Here is a 10,658-nt window from a genome sequence, read left to right as displayed (position 1 = left end):
CTCCTTCAGATAGAAGAGTCAAGTTGAGTGATAGTCTGCTGACTCTGTTGGCTCCCCCTCAAACCCTGAGCTACTGAAGGTTGGTTCTCAGGGTAGTGGTAATTACCAATGACTTAACAGCTAACATCCACATATAAGTGAAAACATACCATATTTTTCTTTCTGTGTCTGAGTTATCTCACTCAGGATGATTTTTTTCCTAGCTCCATCCATTTACCTGCAAATTTCATTTTTATAATGGCAGAGTGATACTCTATTGTGTAAATGTACCACATTTTCTTTGTTCATTCATCTGTTGATGGACATCTAGGTTGTTTCCAATTTCTAGCTATTATGAATAGAGCATCAGTGAGCATGGTTGAGCAATTATCTCTGTAGTATTATATAGAGTCCTTTAGGTATATTCCCAAGAGTGGTATAGCTGGATCTTGAGGTATATTGATTCCCAGCTTTCTGAGAAATCACCACACTGATTTCCATAATGCCTGTACAAGTTTGCACTTCCACTAGCAATAGATGAGTGTTTTCCTTACTCCATATCCTCATCAGCATGAGTTGTTGTTTTATTCTTGATCATTCTTGATCATTATATCTTGATCATTCTGACTGGTATAAGATGAAATCTCAAAGAAGTTTTGATTTGCCTTTCCCTGATGGCTAAGGATGAATATTCCTTTAAGTGCCTTTCAGCCATTTGAGATTCCCCTTTTGTGAATTCTCTGTTTAGACCTGTACCCCATTTTTAAACTGGGTTATTTTTTTCCTTGATGTCCTGTTCTTTGAGTTCTTTATATATGTTGGATATTAGCTCTCTATATGATGTGTAAATAAAAATCTTTCCTTATTTTGTAGCCTGCCATGTTGCACAAATGATTGTGTCCTTTGCTATACAAAAGTTTTTCTTTCATGAGGTCCCATTTGCTAATTGCTGTTGTTCTTCATGTCTGTGTGCAAGTGCCTGTGCTTACTTACTGGGTTAAGGTCACCTGAAATGGCATTGAGGAATGAAACCAGGCTTGGTTGGAGTGGCCACAACATAACTGAAGCTGTGACAATTTTATGAAGAGCAATGAGACTTTTTACATCTTTATCAGAAACAGAATATAATGGCAATTGCCAGGATCAATACAGTTGTGGTTGCCAGGATACAATGAAGTTTGCAAGCTATACAGGGTATGCAAGATTAATGTCTAAAACCAACTGTCCTGTCAAGTTTCCATGCTTCCTTGACTACTAAGGGAACATACAGAGAAACACAAAGAGGCCTGAATGCTTTGCTACCTGAGGGAGTGCATTAGTCTCTCAGGAACTGGAAGGCACATTGCGCCCCAGGAGCCATGGACTCTGACCTGAAAAAAAATATGACAAATGCCTCTCAAGGCAGCTAGACCAGGCCAACTCCATGGTTCCCTGCATCTGTGTGATCAGTACTCTGTTCAAAAAGTTTTTTCCTGTGCCAATGAGTTCAACCTATACCCCACTTCTCTCTTTTATCAGATTCAGCATATCTGGTCTTATGTTTAGCATATCTGGTCTTCAATATATTTGGAGTTGAGTTTTGTACAGGGTGATAAGTATGAATCTATTTGTATTCTTCTATATGCAGCCATCCAGTTTGACTAGCACCTTTTGCTGATGATGCTGTCTTTTTCCAGTGTTTATTTCTGGCTTCTTTATCATTGTGCCAAACCCTCTGATGTTCTTTATGTACTCTTTAACCTCCTGCCCATGCTATGAGCCTAGTTCTTAGTGCTCTCATTTGACAGAATGGGACCTAAGACTCAGGGAGGTGTAGGGACTTGCAGGGCTTTGCATTTGGACCACGTTTGGCCAATGCATACATAAATCAAGAGTATCAAGAAGGGAAGAGGAGACTATAGCCATACCACCTTGAACATATCCAGTGTTCAGGATATGTTCATGTGTGGTTTGTTTGTCTGTTTGTTTATTAAAACAGAGTCTCTCTATGTAGTCCCTGCTATCCTGGAACTCACTATGTAGACCAAACTGGCCTGGAACCCACAGAAATTCTCCTACCCCTGTCTTATGAGTGCTGAGATTAAAGGCATGCACTACCACACCTGTCAGAAAAGGAAGGGGAAACAGCCTATACTCTCATGCCAGATATCTTTAAGAGGAAATCATCCTTTGAGGTTTGGTTGGGAAGAGATTTGGGAGCAGAGGAGAGGTATGGGGAGCAGTAAGAGTACAAATAGAAATAACATCAGTATAGAACCCCAAAGAGAAGTGCTGTGGGATGGTCTGTATGTCAATTTGCTCTGATTGGTCAATAAATAAAACACTGATTGGCCAGTGGCCAGGCAGGAAGTATAGGCAGGACTAACAGAGAGGAGAACTGAGAGAACAGGAAGGCGAAGGGAGACACTGCCAGCCGCCACCATGACAAGCAGCATGTGAAGATGCCAGTAAGCCACAAGCCATGTGGCAAGGTATAGATTTATAGAAATGGATTAATTTAAAATGTAAGAACTAGACAGCTAGAAGCCTGAGCCATTAGGCCAAACAGTTTAAACAATATAAGTCTCTGTGTTTACTTAGTTGGGTCTGAGCGACTGTGAGACTGGTGGGTGACAGAGATTTGTCCTGACTGTGGGCCAGGCAGGAAAACTCTAGCTACAGAGAAGGGGATGCCTTTCTAGGTCCTCATTCTTCAGCCAGATGATTTTGAGGAACAAGACATGGGGTTCTGGTTTAGACCTTTCCATTTGCAGTGTTAAAAAAAATAAAAGGCTCCTCACTGACCACAAGAACTCTGTGACCAGCCCCCACATTTACACGCCCACACTTACACATTCAATTGCTCCATGAGTCCTGGGGAACAGCTCACTGTCACTCACATAGTCCAACTCAACTCCACCCAACCACACACTACGCAATCCTTGTAGGGCAGCTGTGCTCCTTCTGAGAAGTCTAGAACTTTACTGGAACGGTAGTAGAGAGGACAGAGAAAGTACCTATAGTGAATTAGGACCCCAGAAATTAGCCACTGGTGGGCATCGTGGTGCTTCATAGGCAGTCAACCAGACAAAAAGAAGAACTTTACATCCTTCTTGTCATTTTGAAAGACTGTAAAACCAGAGTCCAATCTTCATCATCTCACAGGAAGCCAAGAACTTACTACTTGTTCAGGACCTTGAACAATGAATTCATAAAGACTGTTAAAGGCCCAGAAACAAAGTCCGTGCAGACAAAATCCTCTGGAAGCAGAGTAAGTGATACTTTTCTTTTCTATGCTGTTAGTTACCATGAAGGGCAATCTTAGAGGCATGAATGAGTGCAGCTCAGGGATACTGAACAGTGGGCAATGCTTTGAGAACCAGACAGATCCTACTTAGCCTATTGCTGTATCTGTGCAGTTAATACTCAAGAAATGCTGAAGATGCTGGATGTATTCCTAAGGCTGGATGTTCAGGTATAAAATGTTTTCTAGAAAGTGATCTTGACAATTTGTTGTTGATGATTAAGAAAGTAAACCTGTATAACGAGACAAGAAGTGCCTTTCATGGAACGTTATTTTAAAAGATATCCTTGCCAAACTTCCTGACATAAAGACCAACAAAATATGATATATGAAAAAAGGCAGCAAAGAATATAAATTAGTCAGAAAAATCATTGCAAATGCAGAAGTGACAAAATTCTGAACCAATTTCTTAATATTAGAACTAAAATCATAAAACTAGGACTACTATCTTGGAGGAGGTGGAAAGTCATACCCAGAGGTATCAGATGGACAAATGGAATCTTGTTGTATTCTATATCTACTGTATTCTAACATGATGTGAGTTGGTTTATGCAGAAGAGAAATAATTAGAACTGGTACTAGCAACTGCATATTTTGCCTTTCCTTCCATGGGTTGGGAAAAGGTGGGACAGCTACAGATTTTTCAAAGAACAAGAAACCCTTAGATTTTCATAGCCATTCCTTTCTGATCTTAAAGTTCTCTACACACCACACAGCAAAAAACTCTGGAATTCCTAAACCATTGAGACCATGAACTGCTGGGAAATAAGGAGCAATGGCCTGACATTACGATGCATGACAGCTCAGGGTTATTCAATCAAAAAGACCTGGGTAGTGAGTTGATAGGAAATACACAAAACTGGCTTCTCCCTCAAATAGAGAGCCCTGGTTGGTAATGCTTGTTGATTTCTGTGGTGGCCAGTTACAAGTTGTCCACATGCTGTGTGGACATAGAACAGATGCACACAATTGAATCTTACGAGCCACAACAAATATCTGGCATCATCCTGGGCCTGGATGCTTCTTATCACCTCTTCCCAGGCACTTCACAAATGAGCAAGCTACAGGACACTGTTACTGGAAGATTCCAGCATCTAGAGGTATACCTGAGGACTGTGAAAGGGCCCTGGGGCAGACTTCTTCAAGCAGCTATTCACAGGCATGGGAGAGCCAATGATAGCATGGGCCTTCTGTTTCTCCTCCAACCTCAGCCAGGGTCATGTCTCCTTAGCAGCAGTGTGCACTGGAACTGTTGCAACCTAACAACTTAGAGAGAGCAGATAAAGCTGGGGTCCCTCAGTAGGCAGATGGTGCTGAATATGCCACCTGACAGTGCTGAACTCAACCTGCCTTCACCTTGCAAGAATGCACAAAGATCTGGGCTCCTGAGAACCACTTTGCCCCAGATGATACTGCTCCCCAACTTTTGTTTACTCTGTTGTAAATCTGCCAACCTAGCTAGAAGTCCTGATTGCCAAGCTGAGTGTCTTCCCCCTTCAGCACCAGCAGGAGCAGCAGAAAGCAGAAGTCTCTGCCTCAGTCATCCCTGACTGCCAGCTGAGTTTCCCCAGTGAGGGCTGACAGTGAAGAGGTGAAGGGGGGACCACAGGGACAGAGCTGATAGGAAATGAAGGGACCCCTCTTGACAAAAGGGAAGCAGAATAGTCTTCCCTTTTCTGTCATGTGCCTTAATGTCCAATGACCACTGTTCAGGTATGGATTTTATAATCAGGAAACATTGTCTAAGGACCCCAGAAGGGAGCGAAGTAGAAGCCCAGGGTGATTGCAGGATTGATGGAGCAGGTGCAGCATACTTTACTGATAGGTATTCAGGTCAAATACTAAAACTCTGGTCAGTAACAACTTACTGAAGTGTTTACTTATTTTCTAAGCTTTTAGGTTCTATTTGACATGTGCCACCTCTGCATATTTAAAGGATACAGGGGACATTTCAGTACATGGCACAGCGTGTAATGGTCAGCCAGAGGAATGGGATGTCTCTGGGTACCTGGATACCTCGATAATCCTCTTTAACTATTTTGAAATATTCAAGTATGTGTTATCAACCATAGTCACCTTACTATATGTGCTATAGAGCATGAGACTAGTCCTGCTGTCCAGTTCAGGACTGTCATGTTCACTATCCTTTCTCCACCCTTCTCCCAAACTCTCCTCAGGCTCTGTAGCCACAACTTGACTTTCTAATTCTGTAAGTCCAGCTTTCTAGAGATATCATAGCATGATTCATATGGAAGAACTGTCATTGACAATCAAGAAAAATCACTTTCTATGTTGCCTAGAAGAAACCTGGTAGGGAGAGGAGGAATACAAACATTGTGGTCAGAATATCTGGTAATGACAGACTTTAGAGCAGGACCACTGTATGACAGTCAGGTCCCTGATATTCACTGTCTGGGGATGAAGGGATATTTTTCACATAGCTTCATAGCATCTTTGCAAGGTGTGCATTCATTAATCTCCTTGGTTTCAGATTAGGAATTTAGGCTCAAAGGAACAGGCTAATTCACCCAAGGTCACAGAACTAGTATGTTACAACAAAGCCCATATCCCTTTTGGAGGATTCTTCAAAAAGCTAACTGTAAAGAATTGAAAATGTATACAATCATACATGGTGTGGAAGAAGTTTCTATAGTGGTAAGCTATCTATTGGGTCTTTTGTTTATCTCAAGGCAATCCAGGTTTTAAAAAAAAATAATACCTCAGAGTTCATTGCATTAGAATCCCATCTTCCATCTAGCTCCTATAAGGTGTCACCTTTTGGATCTCAGCATCTCTTCCTCCTTGAGCCCATTTTTCATATCTGTTTCCAGGTCATGCCCTCCTTCTAGCCTTCTCATGGTGCTCACAGAGGGATACTGAGTTAACTGTAAAGTACCTATACAAATAAAGGCCACGTGATATGAATCAGCCTAAGTAAAACAATCTGGTACCTTGAGTCTTAACCTATAAAGTGATAGGTTGTTCTAGTATGAATTTGCTAGATCAGATGTACTAATCTTGGCATAGAGTGATTTTTTCATCAAAAACATGCATTGTCTCATTACCAACTGAAAGCAACATCTTCTAGTTTCTTCGACAACAAGGTAAATAATAATTTTCTATAGCTATGAATGTTTTGTTCTTATCCATGACTGTCCTCCTCCCAGAGCTTTCATGGAGACTCCAGCGGCAGAGCCAACACTGTGATTAGAGGCAGGAGAATCAAATAATTTCCATGCTAGATTTGAACAACATACTCATGTCTTTCTATCTTAGCTCTTATTCTGTGTCTTGTGCCACATTTCAGTAACTTGAGGCAATCTGGACCTCTGTGTCATCACTTCTAATGTCTTGCACCACACTATAGTATCCCATGGCAATATGCACCTCTGATTCATCACTTCTAAATGAGATCAATTTGCCCCCTTAATAGATGTTGAACATTAAGTCCAAACTCAATAGCTTGGGGTCACTTAGAAATCCTTGGTTAGAACAGCAAGGTAAGTCCTCTTATATGTTTGAACCATTGACCTTCTTACACAGTCACTCTTGAAATAGTTAAATGAATTATTTGCACACTCATTTGTTTGTTCTGTGCCCCTCTTAGACTATAAGGTTCATGTGAGTAGAAAATGCAAGAGCTCCTTGCCCTCCATTTCATCCCTAGGATTTTGTAATTACCAAGCTTCAATGAGCAGTTTATTGGTTGAAGAAATGTAACCATTGTCTTGTCTTTGTTTCCCAGAACCCTCTGTCTTTAATAGAAAAGTAAATACAGAAGCCATTGTTCCTGACCAGTTCCTGATGGAGATTTCAGCTACCACAGAAGACTACTATACAACCACAGAATTTGACTATGGAGACTCCACCCCATGCCAAAAGGCTGCTGTAAGAGCCTTAGGGGCTGGACTCCTACCCCCCCTGTACTCCCTGGTGTTCATCATTGGAATGATAGGCAATGTTCTGGTGGTTCTGGTGCTCATGCAGTACAGGAGGCTTCGAAGCATGACCAGCATCTACCTGTTCAACCTGGCCATCTCTGATCTGGTCTTCCTTTTCACTTTGCCTTTCTGGATTGACTACAAGCTGAAAGACAACTGGGTTTTTGGTGATGCCATGTGTAAGCTCCTCTCTGGGTTTTATTACCTGGGCTTATATAGTGAGATATTCTTTATCATCCTGCTGACGATTGACAGGTACCTGGCCATTGTTCATGCAGTGTTTGCCCTGAGGGCCCGGACTGTCACTTTTGGCATCATCACCAGCATCATCACCTGGGTCCTAGCCATCTTGGCCTCCATTCCTGGCTTATACTTTTTCAAAGTCCAGTGGGAAGCCAGTCACAATACCTGTAGCCCTCATTTCCCCTATGAGAGCCTGAAGCAGTGGAAGCGGTTTCAGGCTCTGAAGCTGAACCTCCTTGGGCTAATTTTGCCTCTGCTAGTCATGATCATCTGCTACACAGGGATCATCAGCATTCTGCAAAGACGACCCAGTGAGAAGAAGGCCAAAGCCATGCGCCTGATATTTGCTATCACGCTTCTCTTCTTCCTCCTCTGGACTCCCTATAATCTGACTGTATTTGTTTCTGCTTTCCAAGATGTTCTATTCACCAATCCATGTGAGCAGAGCAAACAACTGGACCTGGCCATGCAGGTGACTGAGGTGATTGCCTACACTCACTGCTGTGTCAACCCAGTCATTTACGTCTTTGTGGGTGAGCGGTTCCGGAAGTACCTCCGGCAACTGTTTCGAAAACATATGGCTGTACCCCTGGCAAAATGGCTGCCCTCCCATTTTGTGGACCAACCAGAAAGGGCCAGTTCCATATCTCCATCCACAGGAGAGCATGAGCTCTCTGCTGGCTTCTGATTCAGACCCCTGGCTGTCAACCAAGGTCTAGGAGAGAGTGAGGAGATAGTACATGGCTCTCCAGGACAGATACTGGCAGCTGTCACAATGAGGATTCACAATCTTGTAGGGTGAGAGGGAATTTAAAGGTGGCTTAGGTATAAGTCGTCTCTTTAATTTAACTTTCCTTGAATGTCTCTCTGTTGAAAAGTAGATGAATGAAAAAGTAGGATGTTCCAGAGACTAGGATAATGGATACCAATAAAGGGCTTGGGCCCAATAAGAATTAGGATCTGTGGTCATTAACAAACAGAGCTGAACTGAACTTTTACTGAATCCCACTCCTAATGATGTGATATTCTGAAAAAAATTCAAGAAACTATTGTAATAGAAAAGAATTTTGCATACTTGTATATTGGCATACATTATAAAGCATAAGATGTTATATCAAAAATTTAAACTGTAACAAACTGAAGTTAATTTATCCAGTTATTTTAAATAATTAGCAAAGATACAAATATATTACAGAATAAATGCAATAGCATTAGTATACAAATTCTGACCACAAGGAAATAACAATAAAAATACATAGTTCTTTTGGTTGCTAAAATTGGTGAAGAAATATTATTGCATTTTGTTAATGAAAATGCATAGTACAGGAGCAAATATGGCAAAAACAGTCACAGACATGTGGTTTGAAACAAATGTACATTAGTGAAGTATTTCTGAAAAACAATTTAAAAAGTTCAATATTACTAAAAAGCTAAGTAGTCCATTTTATGGTAATATTAGCAGATACTAGTAAAATGGCATATCATTTAATTATTTCAGAAATATTAAATGTTGGTCAATATGGCATATGACACAAACATAAATATTTTAAAGAATTTGTATTGATATGGGAATATGTTCATAATATTATTAAATTAAAATGGAAAATAAAAAGCTAGCAAGATGGCTCAGCTGGTAAAGGCATTTACCACCAAGCTTGACAACCTGAGTTCAATCTTAAGAACCCACATGGTGAAAGGAGAAAACTGACTCTAACAAATAGTCCTCTGATCTCCCTATGTACACACACACACACACACACACACACACAAATAAATTAATGTAAAAAATAAAAATATGAGATTCTTTCAGTTCACATTTTACATACAAAAAGAACAAAATAAAAGGATACACCAATCCATTTTCCTTTGCTATAATAAATTCCCTAAGGCTAGTACTTTAGACATGATAAAGGTTTATCTAGCTTGAAGCTTTGGAGGCTCAACATGACATCCTCCTCTGCTCAGCTCCCATGATAGCTGCATCACTACATCACCACACAGGAAAGGCTTCATGACCAGAGCTCAGGTGAGAAGGCAAAAATCACATAGAATGACAGGAAGCTGAAAAGCTTGTGGGGACCACCCAGGGTCTTCTGAGAATTCCCTGCCAAGAGTAATATTCCTGATAACATAATCACCTCCCACTTGGCTCAGTGATGTTAAAGGTCTTACACCCATATACTGAGAATCAAGTCAGCAACATGAGTCCTTGAGAAGACAGCCAGTGATTATAGGTGTGGCAGAGTTTGATCCAACAGATAGATAATTGTGTATGTAAGCCACCACAGAACCTGAGACATGTTTCCATCTTTTCAACATAGCACAGCAACCTTGGCTCCACTTTCTTCTAAATCTCACATTAAATAGCTATTTTGGGGGCTGGAGAGATGGCTCAGTAGTTAAAAGTTCTTTCTGCTCTTGCAGAGGACCAAAGTTCTATTCTTAGCACCCACATCAGGCAGCTCACAACCACCTGTAACTCCAGTTCCAGAGAATTGAATACCTTATTCTGGCCTCCCCTACTACATACAAATGGTACACAGACAGACAAGCAAACACACACACACACACACACACACACACACACACACACACACACACACACACACACGTATTTCTTATTTTAATTTAAATAAATAAATAGCTATCTTGCCTGTGCTGTTCTGGAACCCCAGGAAAGGAACTCTGGGGAATGTAGTTCTAATTGAATTAGATTGATATATAAACCTTCCACAATGAATGATGTTTATTTTCTATCCACTTCTCAACGCTGTCCAACTTTCAACACAGCAATTCATAAGGAAAAACACTCTTTGTGAATAAAAAGAAAGAAAGAATGAAATGAAAGAAAGATGAAAGGAGAAAGGGAAAAAGTTGAGGAGGAAAGAGGGATGAGACGAAATGACAAACAGGTTTTTCTCAGAAGAAAACACAACATGATCATTCCAAGATGAGGGTATGATATGAACAAATCCTAGCAGCATGACACCCTTGGGTTATGGCACAAAGTTTGGTATAATCCCCACAGTGTATAGATGAGCCTGGGTGCTAGGGAATACAGAATGGGTTGAAGAGCTGGACCATTGGCCTGGCAGGAGGTCTTGATAGACAGAGTCTGAATTTCCTGGTTGACTTACAACACACATTGAACACAAGCTTTAAAAGGACAGGTTTTTGGCTGTGGGTCTCTGCATCTGCTTCCCTCAGTTACT

The 10,658-nt window shown here is 41.0% G+C and overlaps 1 protein-coding gene across 1 annotated transcript; it reads left to right on the top strand.

The window, feature by feature from the left end:
- The first annotated feature begins 2,943 nt into the window (after window positions 1–2,943).
- Window positions 2,944–8,998, top strand: LOC128105126 (C-C chemokine receptor type 1). The gene is made up of 2 exons (XM_052730013.1): window positions 2,944–3,229; window positions 7,008–8,998. The coding sequence occupies exon 2, from the start codon at window positions 7,067–7,069 to the stop codon at window positions 8,132–8,134; it is 1,068 nt and encodes a 355-aa protein (XP_052585973.1). The 5' UTR covers window positions 2,944–3,229; window positions 7,008–7,066; the 3' UTR covers window positions 8,135–8,998.
- Window positions 8,999–10,658: the final 1,660 nt, after the last annotated feature.

This window comes from Peromyscus californicus, unplaced genomic scaffold, assembly GCF_007827085.1.
Source record: "Peromyscus californicus insignis strain IS unplaced genomic scaffold, ASM782708v3 Scaffold_11__1_contigs__length_118956290, whole genome shotgun sequence".
In the NCBI taxonomy this organism is placed as follows: Eukaryota; Metazoa; Chordata; class Mammalia; order Rodentia; family Cricetidae; genus Peromyscus; species Peromyscus californicus.
Note: the sequence above shows the minus strand (reverse complement) of the source record. Positions and strands in the feature narration are given on the sequence as shown.

Coding starts and splice junctions, on each gene's coding strand:
- LOC128105126 (XM_052730013.1), top strand. CDS start 7,067: ATGGAGATTTCAGCTACCACAGAAGACTACTATACAACCACAGAATTT.